The 15,154-nt window shown below is 42.0% G+C and overlaps 1 protein-coding gene across 1 annotated transcript; it reads left to right on the forward strand.

The window, feature by feature from the left end:
• The first annotated feature begins 21 nt into the window (after positions 1 to 21).
• On the forward strand, positions 22 to 14,633 carry LOC311055142 (uncharacterized protein). The gene is made up of 8 exons (XM_084071244.1): positions 22 to 89; positions 2,631 to 2,706; positions 6,340 to 6,696; positions 8,839 to 8,914; positions 11,494 to 11,584; positions 12,548 to 12,676; positions 13,264 to 14,489; positions 14,602 to 14,633. Exons 3-7 carry the CDS (start codon positions 6,607 to 6,609, stop codon positions 13,433 to 13,435), a joined length of 558 nt encoding a protein of 185 aa, XP_083927370.1. The 5' UTR covers positions 22 to 89; positions 2,631 to 2,706; positions 6,340 to 6,606; the 3' UTR covers positions 13,436 to 14,489; positions 14,602 to 14,633.
• The last annotated feature ends 521 nt before the right edge of the window (positions 14,634 to 15,154 follow it).

Below are 15,154 nucleotides of genomic sequence, written 5' to 3' on the forward strand. Positions count from 1 at the left end.
TATTGCGTGCAGTGACAATTATCACCCTCCCCGCCTGGCTTCCCTCTCCCGAACACAGACCAATTGTGTTTATGTGGCAGGTATTGCAGGTAACAGGCAACAGTGTGTGTTGTGTGTGACATCGTAGCAGAGCTCTGATCAACCTTTATAAGGTTTGAAGATGCCTTTACACTTCCGCTTCATACCTGTACCACCGAGAGAGAGAGAGAGAGAGAGAGAGAGAGAGAGAGAGAGAGAGAGAGAGAGAGAGAGAGAGAGAGAGAGAGAGAGAGAGAGAGAGAGAGAGAGAGAGAGAGAGAGAGAGAGAGAGAGAGAGAGAGAGAGAGAGAGAGAGAGAGAGAGAGAGAGAGAGAGAGAGAGAGAGAGAGAGAGAGAGAGAGAGAGAGAGAGAGAGAGAGAGAGAGAGAGAGAGAAAGCAAGAGCATAATCTTCCAGGAAGACAGGTTCTTCAACTCCCATAGACCTGAACACTGTGACGAACCAGTCAGAGCACATATGTGTCACTTATCCCAGTGTACGCGTATCTGGGCGCCGCCGCTGCCTCATGAACGCGCAGCTAGAAGGCGAGCTCTCAGTGTTGCCATGTCCGCGACTTAGGGATTGTTTTTCCTGCAAAGTTGCTTGCAAATATTGGTGGTTGTGGGTTGCAGTTTATTGGGCTTGTTTCTTAAGTGTACTTTGTTTATTTGAGCTTGTTCCCTAAATGTTGCTTAAACCAATGTTTCTCAAACATTTGCATGTCAAGGACCCCCCAATTAATATGTAGCCTAATTGTCCACGTATCCGCACTTCAATAAAACATTTTTGACAGGGACCCCCCACCAGATATGTGTTGTTAGAATGTTTCAAAACAAATTAAATATATATAATTTTTTACTTTTTGAGGAAAATAGCAGATGTATATTATGTTTAATTAAAGTGCTCATGTTGCCTATACCAGGGGTTCCCACTGGTATAGGAAACAAACCAACAAAAAGGGAGATATTTACTTGCGACCCAAAATGTGTCTTTTGGGCTTATTTTCATGGACCTGGTTGCTTATTTCTCTCGCAAGATCTGGCAACACTAGTGAAGATTCTCCCGTCGCCTGGCTGGAGGAGTTCTTAAGATGGGAAGGATGGGAAACTTAGTTTCAAACTTATATTACTTAATAGCCTTTTTCCCAGCCTTACTCATCGTATACTTCTTCTACAGTAGAAGAATGAAAGATGACAGAGAACACGGGTAAGAATTAACATTTAACTATTTACATTAGACCCTAGCCATGGTTCACATGACGCCTGTATACAAGCGTCATGGTGCGATTTTTGTTACATTGCCAACTCTCACATGTACATAAACGTTCAGATTTCAAATATAAAGTGCTGACCCCCGAGCCACGGATGTTACAAGGCGATGCGACCCGCGATAAGTACCCGTATCTCCCGTAGTGTTAAATAAAAAGCATTTTAATCCGATCGCCGGCCATTTTCTCCAAATTGTCTCCGATACTTTCAACCATGCGACACTAATGGTTGGGAGGTGTATTGCACTCTGATACATTACAACAACAAAAAAGAGAGAGAAAATGGCCGGCGATGGGATTAAAATGCTTTTTATTGAACAATACGGGAGATACGGGTACTTAATGTGGTCCGCATCGCGAGGTAACATCCGTGGCTCGTTGGTAAGCACTTTATATGTGAAATCTGAACGTGTATGTACATGTGACAGTTGGCAATGTGAATAAATAGAACACCGCGAAAAACCGGGGGGACATGGCACCATGACTGTCATGGTATGACAGTCATGTTTCAGGGCTACATTAGACCCCTGCCATTGTAGCCAAACCGGGAGCAGTACTGGCAGCGGACGTAGGGGGGTTTCCCGGGTTGAATGGGAAACATGGCCACAGGCTGACTAAATAAGAAATTTAAACGGGTAGTTTCGCTCCGGACCTAAAATATTATGCCCCCGACCAAACCTTAAACATCCGTGCGGTTTGGAATCTACCATTAGTTTTGGGATACGATGTATACAAAATGGTAAACAGCGGAGCCTTGGCGGACGATCCACCAATTCCGGATGACAACGACATAGAACCTCATCTCATGGAGCTACTGTATTAAATGATCCATATCCATTAATTTAAATAACTACAGACAAAAAGACTGCTATATTATTATTATCTACGTAAGCAGTTTGTTATGAAAGTCACGATTCTTAAATCGGTTGAGAACTCAGCGAGTTGAGGTGCTTTTCATGCCCCAATAAGCTCAGTTTATACTTAGACACACGACAGTATTGCGCGTCCAACATCAGCCCACAGCGCGTTGCGGATGCGACGCCTTATTATGGGCTTGTAGATCGCCGTCGCCGATATACCGTCGTTCATCGAAGCATAATAACTCAGCATCCATAGAACATAGACATATCAGGCTTAGAAAGCGAAGCTGGTGGGAAGCCGTTCTGAAACCCACATTTTGTGTAAAATCCACTTTTTGGCCAGAAAGTAAAATATGTACAACAGACGCTGGTGAAACTTTGATTTTTTTCAAGAGCGCCACCTACATATCATCTGGTCAATAGAAAACATTTTCATGTCAACCAGTTTTATGTGAGTGACTCTGTGACTCTACTGCTCTGCACAGGGAACCAGACCTGCAGACACATGAGAGGAGAGGGAATGAGAACAATGGAGATGTGTCAGAGGAAGACGATAAGGAGGTGGGCTTTTTATAAATAGTATAATAATGTGTATATCAAGCTATACATACAGCAAGAATGTTTTGATTAGTTGCAATACCAGCATTCTTCATACACACTTGCTCCCCTGACTGTGTGTGTGTGTGTGTGTGTGTGTGTGTGTGGTTTTATGGTAGTCATATACTTCCCCCCCATACTTCAGCACAATAACTAAGGTATGGTAAAATAAGTGAGCAATATAGTGTTTGCATTGCCTCATAATCTAACACGTCTTACCCTATTTAAAACAAGAATACTCTTTGAAAAATGTATTTTTAACATGTGCTATGTGGGGTTAGCCTGGTAAACCCTCCCTCCGGAAATCTCATTTCCATTTGATTCCAGGAAGGAGTCTGGCCTGAAGGCTTGTCTGGGCGTTTCTAGCCCGTACACCAAATGGACCAGCCTATCAGCGTCGTCGTTCATCGTTCTGTGATTGACAGCGATAGTTGGCCAATCAGGTGGCGAGTTCGAGTGAGCCCGAATGAAGCCGAGTGCAGCCTGAGTGCAGCCGACAAAAGACGAACGGCAGCCATTGTTGTTTGTGCGAGTGCCTTCACTTCTTACTTTCGGTTTTAAAACGCTCTCAAACTTCTTTGTTGAGGCACGGAATTTACTTTTAAGATATCGTTTGGATAGAATTTAGTTGTTTAACTTCATATATGTGGTCAATTAATCATGACAGAGCCTATTTAAAAATAAAAATTTAGAGAACCGGCAGGGGCGGGCAGTGAGACTCATGTATCCGAATAAGGCAACCTATTTTGGGCATGGCCGTCTCAAAAGTCCCGCTGCGTCATTAGTTTGGAGGTGGTAAACATTAACTGCTGATTGGCTGAAGGGGAACAACGATCATTGGCTGATGGGGTTGTCAGTCAACGGTATTACTCCCGCCCAACTCCAGCCCACAGCCAATATTGCAGAATGGGCGATCATGCCAGACTAACTCCTGAAATCAAATGGAAATTAGATTTCCGGAGGGAGGGTTTACCAGGCTAATGTGGGGTTTCCAACATTCCTAAATAATGTCCGTTAGTAGCCATGCTTTGTTACATGAGAGACTTACTAAGGTCCACTTAACTGTGGTTACACAAGAAAACACTTTTCAAGAACATTTGGTCAAATTAGGTGAACATTCTCTGAAAAGAGCAGATCTACAAGTTCACAACGGGTCACATTGTTGTGCGTTGTGAGGTTTGTTGATTGGTTATTTTTGGCAAAGAGATTTGGTGTAGAGGGAAAAGGGAGGGGGCAAAAGATGGACCCCAGGAGGACGCCGGTCAATTAACCCATTAAAACTGGGAAAGCATCTGTGTCATTTTAGATGTTAACTATATTTATAGAAAAATACGTTTTTAAGGATTTTGAACAGTGGTTTAGAACAGTGGTTCTCAAGAATAGCAGATTTACAAGCTTACAGCACGTCACAGGGAAAGAGGACAATGGAAATATACCTGAGGAAGAAGAGAAGGTGGGCTTTTTATATAGTATATGCAAGTATAAAATACATACAGCTACACAGCAAAACAAAATCAATTTGCTGATTGTTGTTTAACTTCATATATGTGGTCAATTAATCATGACAGAGCCTATTTAAAAATAAAAATTTAGAGAACCGGCAGGGGCGGGCAGTGAGACTCATGTATCCGAATAAGGCAACCTATTTTGGGCATGGCCGTCTCAAAAGTCCCGCTGCGTCATTAGTTTGGAGGTGGTAAACATTAACTGCTGATTGGCTGAAGGGGAACAACGATCATTGGCTGATGGGGTTGTCAGTCAACGGTATTACTCCCGCCCAACTCCAGCCCACAGCCAATATTGCAGAATGGGCGATCATGCCAGACTAACTCCTGAAATCAAATGGAAATTAGATTTCCGGAGGGAGGGTTTACCAGGCTAATGTGGGGTTTCCAACATTCCTAAATAATGTCCGTTAGTAGCCATGCTTTGTTACATGAGGATCTTACTAAGGTCCACTTAACTGTGGTTACACAAGAAAACACTTTTCAAGAACATTTGGTCAAATTAGGTGAACATTCTCTGAAAAGAGCAGATCTACAAGTTCACAACGGGTCACATTGTTGTGCGTTGTGAGGTTTGTTGATTGGTTATTTTTGGCAAAGAGATTTGGTGTAGAGGGAAAAGGGAGGGGGCAAAAGATGGACCCCAGGAGGACGCCGGTCAATTAACCCATTAAAACTGGGAAAGCATCTGTGTCATTTTAGATGTTAACTATATTTATAGAAAAATACGTTTTTAAGGATTTTGAACAGTGGTTTAGAACAGTGGTTCTCAAGAATAGCAGATTTACAAGCTTACAGCACGTCACAGGGAAAGAGGACAATGGAAATATACCTGAGGAAGAAGAGAAGGTGGGCTTTTTATATAGTATATGCAAGTATAAAATACATACAGCTACACAGCAAAACAAAATCAATTTGCTGATATACCAGCACACTTGATACAACGGCGTGTCACATTCAACACCGACCGTTCTATTAAAGGAGACATCCGTTAATTTTTAGTGTTATCTTTGATATGTGGCAAATCACTCACCAACGTAGAAATGCCCATTGCGTTACTACACAAATCCCCCTGTCGACCCCCACCGTTGGCATAATACGAGGCGCGAGGATAGCCCAAATTCGCCTATTTCGCTCTCTTAAAAAATAAGATAAAACTAGAAAATGTGCTCCTCGGAGCACAGGTCTCCGCCAGTACTGTTCCTGATTAATCCTGTCTTACCTATTTATATTACATATTGTCACGTGTCACTTGACCAATGTTAGCTTGGCTGATGGAAGCTCACTTCAAAAAATATAAATGATTTTTTGAAGTGACACACCTATTTTCTAGGTTTTTATTTCGTCATGCGTCTCGCTAGCCAATCAAAAGCATTGGTGACAACATATTGTCACGTGTCACGTGAAGCTTGACCAATGTTAGCTTGGCTGAGACGGTCGGACACACGGAAGGACGGAGACGAAAACATACTCTCCACCTCTGGCGGAGACAATAATAAATAAAAGTAATGCTAAAACCTAGGTAAAAGCAATGCTAAAAAGGCATGACTTAAGATTTCATCTAAAACTCTCCATGGATTCAGAGAGCAGAGAACAGACGATATGCGAGAACAGACAATATGGATTTAGGTGTAATTACAACGCATATGTCTCATTTTAAAACGGATGGTTAAAGAGTTTAATATCCGTGCCGGTCCATACGGGTCCATCCATTTCAGATGGACCGACCAAAACGATCCGACCGTGCCCGAGGGAAAAAGTCAATATTTTGGACCCGGCTCAGTTCTTTACCACTGCTCCACCCTAGCAGATTTTCTTTTTTACATCAATATAATGTAAAGATTGTATGCAAGGTTCTCAACATTCTGATGTAAACATTGTGGGTAAAGTTATAGAGAAATGCCACTTTGAGTGCAAGACTGAGTCAAGTCAATAATTGTAGTTCATTGATGGAAAACACTGGAATTCACTGTGCTCACGCAGATTGATGCATCATAATGCTATGATCAGATGTGTTATGATACTGTTATGTGATGCATCATAATGCTATGATCAAATGTGTTATTATACTGTTATGTGGTTCTTGCTTTAGGATGAAGCAGAGACTAACGGTGTGAAACAAGAAGAGGAGTCCAAACATCACAGCATCAGTGGCAAACATAAGAAGAAGAAACGCAAGAAGAAGAACCGCAAACGCAAGGAGGTCACTGTCATCAAAACTGATCCCTCCCCCTCCTCTGGAAAACCCAGTCTGGACCACAAGGCTTTGCTGGAGGATCTTGATCGGAACGGAGAGCAAAGGAACCAGAGGGTCAGTGTAGGAACATCCTCATCACCCAGGGCTGGAAGAAACGGCTCCATGCGGGATTCGGTGGAGGCCAGTAAGACCAGCTCCACGCTCCACAGCCAGAGTAAATCCCAGGACAGGATGACCAAGGATCCTAAGCAGGTTTAAAAATATATATATTCAAAGATTTGCACAAATATTCAAGATTTTTCAAAAATAGCTGATCTACAAGCTCATAGCGCAGCTATAAGCTTGTAGATCTGCTATGTTTGAATAGCCAAAGAAATCTAAAAATGACACATGAGTTCCCGGTCTGAATCGGTTAACAATTGCAACATGTAACATTAGTGTTGTTTATCTGTATAATTAGATTATTGTTGACATTGAGAAGAGAATAAAAGGGTACAAATACTGTGAGGGTTTTAACTAACCATTTAGAAACATGCTGCTGCGTTCGTAATGTTTGAACTCCTGCCAGAGCCTCTTCTGGTTCTGAATCAGATTCTGGATTCAGCTAAATAATGTCTGTTAGCAGCCATGCTTTGTTACAGGAGAGGTTCTAAGGACAACTTAAAGGCAGGTACACACTGCAGGACCTTAAAGTGCTCGGGGAGTCATCTGATCGTTAAGCAGAACACATTGCAGGAGTTTATTTCTTGAAATCGGCTGTCATAATATCGTTGTGGTCTTCACAACACGATTGATCCCCGACAAGGGCTGACACACTGTAGGATAGTTCACTAGGATGCTATCTCCAGAGTCAGACCTAATACATACATTTGTGTTTATTCCAATTCATTTTAATCGACGTATCCCGTGATATGCCTCTCTCCCTCTCCCCCCTCTCTCCCTCTCCCCCCTCCCCCTCTCTCCCCTCTCTCGCTCTCTCTCTCTCGCTCGCACGTCAAGAGCGCAGAAGCGGTCAGTGACAGGGTCGCCATGTCCGCTTATTATAAGCGACTTTGGGATTGTTTTTCTGTAAAGTTGCTTGAAAGTGTAGTTGTTTTTTTGGCTTTGTTTCCTAATGTTGTTTGAACCAGTTGTTCTCAAACATTTTCATGGCAAGGACCCCCAAATTAATAATAATAATGAATTGTCCACAGAGGCGCAGACCTCCCCCTTCTGAAAACATACACAAACACAACACATAGACCGCCCCATTCAAGATCTGTGTGGATTTTGTAAATATTCCATACAGCCCACCAGGCTCGCTCACTTTCTCATTTTGTTTTATAATGTTAACTTATGTTATACTTATTATTATTACAGGACTGGACGGTAATATTGCGGTAGGGACTGTTTGTTGTGGGCAGATCCAGCGACGCTCCCCTAGCCACGGTGGCTGTAATGTGCTCTCATTGGCTGTAGCGTGCATCTCCTCGCAAGGTGCTCGCTGCCCCGTTCATAGTATGATATTGTCTGTTGTCCTGTCCCAGACAGAGATGAATATCTAACAATTTAGATATCTGAAAACGGTCGGAAAGCCGTCGCAGAGCGGAGAATCGCGGCCACATCGTGTCGCGGAGCCTTTCACACACAGCGACCATTATCTCGCCGATCAAAGGCCGATCTGCGTCAGATCGGGAGGTTTTGTCGGCGAGCGCCAAAAAAGGTCGGCGACAGCAATATCGGACCTAATGTCCTGCAGTGTGTACCTGGCCTAACTGTGGTTACACAAGAAAACACTTTTCAAGGACAATTCTCTGAAAATAGCAGATCTATAAGTTCACAACAGGTCACATTGTGGCACGTTGTGAGGCTTGTAGATTGGTTATTTTTGGCAAAGAGGTTTGGTGTAGAGGGAAAAGGGAGGGGGCAAAGGATAGACCCTATAGGAGGACGCCGGTCAATTAACCCATTAAAACTGGGAAAGCATCTGTGTCATTTTAGATTTTAACTATATTTATAGAAAAATACGTTTTTAAGGATTTAGAGCAGTGGTTTAGAACAGTGGTTCTCAAAAATAGCAGATGTACTGTACAAGCTCATACATTGCGAGTTTGTACATCTGCTATTTTTGAAAAGAAATTGAAAGATCTTGAAAGTGTTGGAAAGAAATGTAATCATTTTGAATTTGTTAACACAAATCTTCTCTTCTGGGGGTCCCTGGCACAAAACATTTTCAGGTGGGGGTCCGCGGCCAAATACATATCATTTTGGGGTTCCTTGTCAAGAATAATAACTGAGAACTACTGATTTAGAAGGCATTTGTAGAATCGTAGGTTAAGTACAGTCTACGGTTTAAGTGGTTAGACCTCAAAGCTATAATGTAAACCTGTATCCTTCTGTCCTCCTTCCTGCTAGGAGGAGCTCTTGTCCAGGGTGAAACCACTAGAAGGAGACTCAAGACACAAACCTGTCAACGAGAATGACGACAGAGGTAAGGATGAACATTACACACATGCACAGTTAAGTGTGTTAGTTTATACAGTTTCACTGTAAACAGATCGTCGCCCAGCACCACAGACACCCAGGTTCAATACCTGGGCTGTCCAGGAGCACAAAGTGTTGTTGGTATCATTCATGGGTGGAAGGCCGGAGAGGTATCATGTCCTATTCACCGGACGAGGCCAGACAAGGCCTCTGTTCAGTAGGGAGGGGGTCCTGGGTGAGATAGTGTGAACCTCCATGCGGTGAAAAGTGTCTGGTGACTCAATATGTATCGGAGGAGGAACCCATTGGTTCTCGACGTGGGGTCCAGGGAACTCCAGGGGTCCTTCAAGGGGTTCCAGGGGTTCCCCAGCTAAATGGACCAATTGGTTCCTACTTACTAACTATAGACAAATCCACAGAGCGCTGCCTGTAGCTGCGGGGTCGCGGTGCGGAGCGGCACCCGCTTGACACTGCAGTTATGATTGCAGCTCTGTGGCTTCGTCTATAGTTTAGGAAGTAGGAACCAATTGGTCCCAGTTACCTTACCTTGGCTCCTTGGTCAATATTCAAATTGTATTTTAAAAAGCAGATTTTGCTTGTTTAAAATATTATTTCAGGGGGAAATAAAGAAAAAGAAAACCAACAACTTGATTTATTAGAAAAAGGTTGAGAATCAGTGGTCTGCACCCTTCCCAGATCAGTGGAGGGGGTTGGAAGTGACAGGGACGACACTAGGCACACAAGGATGACATGGCTGAATGGGGTGAAAACAAGAACATGAGGTCAAATATATCGGTGATTGTCAACCGCGGTAGATGGTACAGTAAGTGTACCGCGGATACTTGCAAGGTGTACCGTGAGCTTTGAAGAACGTGTGAAACCAGCCCCTCGAGAACAATGGCGCGTCCGTCAATCGATACGGCCGTCATCCGGACCGTTTCACACTCAACCACGCCCGAGTCCATTCAGTGTAGCCGCTACACTGAATATTTGCATTCCTATGGGTGATCACTGTGATCATCACCCATAGGAATGCAAATATGTTGTTAATATTACTGTATAAAAGGGGCACAGGGTACATGCTTTGGCACTCAGTATTATTACTACAAGATGATGAGAGCTCCACCAGCAAAGAAGAGATGCACCCAGGGCCAGAAGACGCTAAATTTCGCCGTCATCAGCAAGACATTGCCGCTGCCAGATCCTCCTGCAAGCAGCGCTGCCGGTGTGTCCGGGCCACCGCGACCTGCCGACGAGCTGGCCGCACAGGGCAGCTGCAACAGCAGCACACACAACAGCGCCGCCGCCAGCGTCCTCGCCGTGCCGCCGGGAACAACAACGGCGACAAGCAAGACGACTACAGCCAGACTGTACCATGATGACTACATCAAGTTTGGCTTCACTTTTATGGGGGACCCATCTAATCCTATTCCACTGTGCATCGTGTGCGGGGACAAGCTCGTAAACAGTGCTATGGTTCCCAGTAAGCTGAAACGTCACCTTGAGGCCCACCATGGAGAAATCGCCACAAAGGACAAAGACTATTTTGTGAGTTTGAAAGCTACTAAGGCGAGACAGAACGCAAAACAGACAACTGCATTGTTACGCAGTACCACCAGCACCAAGGTTAGTGACAGAGCTCTGGAAGCTAGCTACCAAATTGCAGAGCTTGTGGCAAAGTTAAAATTGCCACATACAGCAGCAACATATATGTTGGCAGGAGCCAAAATCCTGGCTAACGTAATGTCGGGACCAGATGTTGCAGCGGAATTCGAGAAGGTGCCGCTCTCAAACAAGACAATTGGCCGACGCATTGAAGACATGTCTGCAGACATTGAGAGTGCTGTCATACAAAAGATTGTGACGAGCGGAAAGTTTGCACTGCAGCTTGACGAATCAACAGATATAAGTGGACACGCACAGCTGTTGGCAGACATTTGTACTGGCTTAAAAGTGTTTTTTTTTTTCTTTCCAAAACAGTTTCACACTAAGACTATTGTGGCCAATTTTTCCTATATATTTTTTAAAAAATCTTTTTGAGTTTTTAAAGTATTTTTCTTGGGAAGGTGAATCCAACTCCTCTGTTCATTGCAATGACAAGTTTATATATTTGTAGGCCAAATTGAACATGTGTGTGCTGTTTTTTAGTTCAAGGTTTCTTTATTATGACATCAAAGCAAAACAAGTTGTTTCCAAGTATGTTTCCAAAAATAAATCGGTGAAACTGAGGCACTGTCTCTTTCCTTTTTTTTCATCTTCTCCATTCATTGCACTACCCCAAGTTTATATATTTGTAGGCCAAAGACATTTTGTAATGTTCAAGGTTTCTTTATTACATCTTGTGTACATGAGAGTAAATATTATATATATATATATACATATATATATATATATATATATATATATATATATATATATATATATATATATATATATATATATATATATACATACATACATATACGCACCATATATCTAGGTGTACCCTGGGATATTTTGGCTAAGCCAGGTGTACCTTGGCACCAAAAAGGTTGACAAACACTGAAATATATTGTATGGAGCTGCATTCTGCATGTGTCATTTCAGATGAGGTGAAAGTGGGTGGCATAACTGTGTACCACAGGGATATATTGAGATCTGGTTTGTACAACGGTACATTTGGTGACATTGTGTTCAGGTAAGTACTTTTCTTTAATCCTCCTATAATTTGAGAAACCTCTGTAGTGGTGAGAGCAAAATTTGTTCTGCCCAGTTCTCCTCAGTGGCTGGAGCAATTGATCTGAATTTGCACACAGCCATTGAATGGACTAGTAATAATAATTGTGTATGATCAGAGTTTCCTCTACATGCTGCACCGCTGCTGATTTTTTTTGTGCATGTATGTTTTTAAAGGATGGAAGACGGCACTTATTTTGCGCTACCAGTACTGACGCTTCATGTCCTGTTACACACTGGTAAGGGGAGGAGAGGACGCCACTCTGTTACCAGAGTGCAGACCCATTGAAAGAGTTACAAGACACTCTTTGATCTTGGAACGTGTTCACGTTACTTCAGCATTTATCTTGTTCTTGCTGTTATCTCTGAACACACAAACACATGCCAAATCAACTGTTAAGTTGGTTTTGGCAATACATGTTTAAATATTATGTGAACATTTTCCCAGTCTATGGGTCATACTAAGCATACTCTTGCTATAACTTTGTCTATTTACTAACGCCATATCGCTTCATATTCAGGTCAGTTAACTTTATTACCTGATCTGATCATCTCAGCATATTAAATCATAAGTCATCAATCAACAGGCATCGGGTAGAAGTCAATATTGAAGCAAACCAAGGCTTATCAGGATTATCATTTGCCGAAGTTGTCATACATTCGCAATGAAAGGTGTGGATACCTTGTAGATGTGTTTGTTTTGTCAAAAAAGCAACACTGTTGCGCCACGGAGAATACATTAAGCTGAACATTACAACAAACCTAATAATTTGATTGGAATGTGCAAGGAAACATTTGTGAGCATTTGGAAGATCCATCTTAATAATGATCTTGCATGTTCATCCATTATAGATAGATTATAGCAAATTCTGCATGCTTTTTCTGTTTACCATTACACCTTGTATGTCTGTACTTTCTCCACCAGGGGTCAGTTTAACAGACGTTCGGTGGCAGTGAAGAGAACTCCCCTGGATGACTCTAGATGTACCGACCTGAGGGAGGCAGACGACCAACGGAGGAAGGACGTCGCTGAGAAAGCGCAGCACCACAAAGAGTTACGAGACACTCTTTGATCTTGCAACGTGTTCACGTTACTTCAGCATTTATCTCGTTCTTGTTGTTATCTCTGAACACTCACACAAATTACAATTCAACTGTTAAGTTGGTTTTGGCAATACATGTTTAAATATGTGAACATTTTCCTAGTCTATGGGTCGTACTAATCATACTCTTGCTATAACTTTGTCTATTTACTAACGCTGTATCGCTTCATATTCAGTCAGTTAACTTTATTACCTGATCTGATCATCTCAGCATATTAAATCATAAGTCATCAACACTTATCATGATTATCATTTGCCAAAGTTGTCATTGCGTCGCAATGAAAGGTGTGGATACCTTGTAGATTTGTTTGTTTTGTCAAAAAAGCAACACGTTGCGCGATGGAGTATAAATTAAGCTGAACATTGCAATAAACGTAATAATTTCATTGGAATGTGCAAGGAAACATTTGTGATCATTTGGAAGATCAATCTTAATAAAGATCTTGCATGTTTATCCATTATAGATGGATTATGGCAAATTCTGCATGCCTTTTTTGTTTCCCCATTAAACCTAGTATTTCTGTACTTTTTCCACCAGGGTTGAGCTTAAAAGACATTGGGTGAGAGAGACGATAATGTCTAGATCTACCAACAAGCTAGTGGACCTGACGTGGGAGGAAAAAGGCCATCATCACCTCGCCATTGCTAATCTCTTGCTCTTCACCAAGGACCATCACTTCCACTACGAAGAGTTACGAGACACTCTTTGAGCTTGCAACGTGTTCACGTTACTTCAGCATTTATCTTGTTCTTGTTGTTATCTCTGAACACTCAAACAAATTCCAATTAGGTTTTGGCAATACATGTTTAAATATGTGAACATTTTCCTAGTCTATGGGTCGTACTAATCATACTCTTGCTATAACTTTGTCTATTTACTAACGCTGTATCGCTTCATATTCAGTCAGTTAACTTCATTACCTGATCTGATCATCTCAGCATATTAAATCATAAGTCATCAACACATCATGATTATCATTTGCCAAAGTTGTCATTGCGTCGCAATGAAAGGTGTGGATACCTTGTAGATTTGTTTGTTTTGTCAAAAAAGCAACACGTTGCGCGATGGAGTATAGATTAAGCTGAACATTACAATAAACCTAATAATTTGATTGGAATGTGCAAGGAAACATTTGGAAGATAAATCTTAATAATGATCTTGCATGTTTATCCATTATAGATGGATTATGGCAAATTCTGCATGCCTTTTTTGTTTCCCCATTAAACCTAGTATTTATGTACTTTTTCCACCAGGGTTGAGTTTAACAGACTGGTGGCAATGAAGAAAAAGTTCACCAGGGTTGAGTTTAACGGACTGGTTGCAGTGAAGAAAAATTGCGCCGTGTTTGAAGAACTGTTGGCAGTGAAGATAACAGAAGATGAGTTTAGATGTACCGTGCAACTGTTCCACTATGCCTTCAGTTCATCTGACGCAACACTGATTGCATAACAGATTGACTGACCTCTGTAGAACATTATGTCTGGGTTTAGCAGGCAGGATGAGAGAGAAGTCTGTAAAACCACTTCAAACCTGGTGACAAACAGTGAAGCATCTTATCATTTAGAAATGCACTGGACCACTCTTAACACAGTTAGTTACACAATGTCATCACACGTTTTGTCCTCTCACTACAATGGTGCCTTGTGTCTTTTTCTAGTACCTATTCCGGTATAATCTGTATTGTCACCTTCATGGACTAGAGCCAGTGATGGTGCTTCATCACATCATAGAAGGACCAAATCACCTACACTCTCAGAAAATATGTAACTATTACTTATTGCAGTAAAACATCATGTTGGAATTATTATTGATTGTTCATGTACAACATCTTCATGCCCAGTGTAAGTCTTGGCTTCACATGATTCTATCCTCCAGTTCACAATGCCATAGATGGCAGAATCATCCTGGTGTCTAACCAGCGAAGGCTCACGATCTCTGAAACGTTTAAAAGGTCGCAAAAGCTCAACGACGTTGCTGTGTGCAGTGAACTCGAGGTCAGTCAGTTGTAATGAATGATCAGAAGCAGAACTATGTTGAAATTCTCACAGCTGTACTAGGTCTTGACCTTCACTCTTCTTCTCTCTAGTTCCTGTACAAAGATGACATCACAGGATCGGGAAAGGCATTCGGGTTGGTGGCATGCCCCGTCTTTATTGTTGCCGCCGACCCAAGCAGTGGTGAGCACACTTTCATCATGTCCTCCACTTTACATAAAGGAAGTGTATGTAAAGTGGTTTGTGAATCTTCTTTTATTTTTTATTTTCTAGTAATGGTAGCATTTTTTTTGTTTTTAAATGAACATGGACAAATGCAAATGGACTATACTTTGTGAGAAGGATTGTAAAATGGCAATGAAAGTCACTCTGTTATGAGGTGCATCATAGTAGATAGAGACCACCTTGTAATGACCCTCATGCTTGTTTTAACA

This window comes from Gymnoscopelus microlampas, assembly GCF_963454915.1.
Source record: "Gymnoscopelus microlampas genome assembly, chromosome: 11".
NCBI lineage: Eukaryota > Metazoa > Chordata > Actinopteri > Myctophiformes > Myctophidae > Gymnoscopelus > Gymnoscopelus microlampas.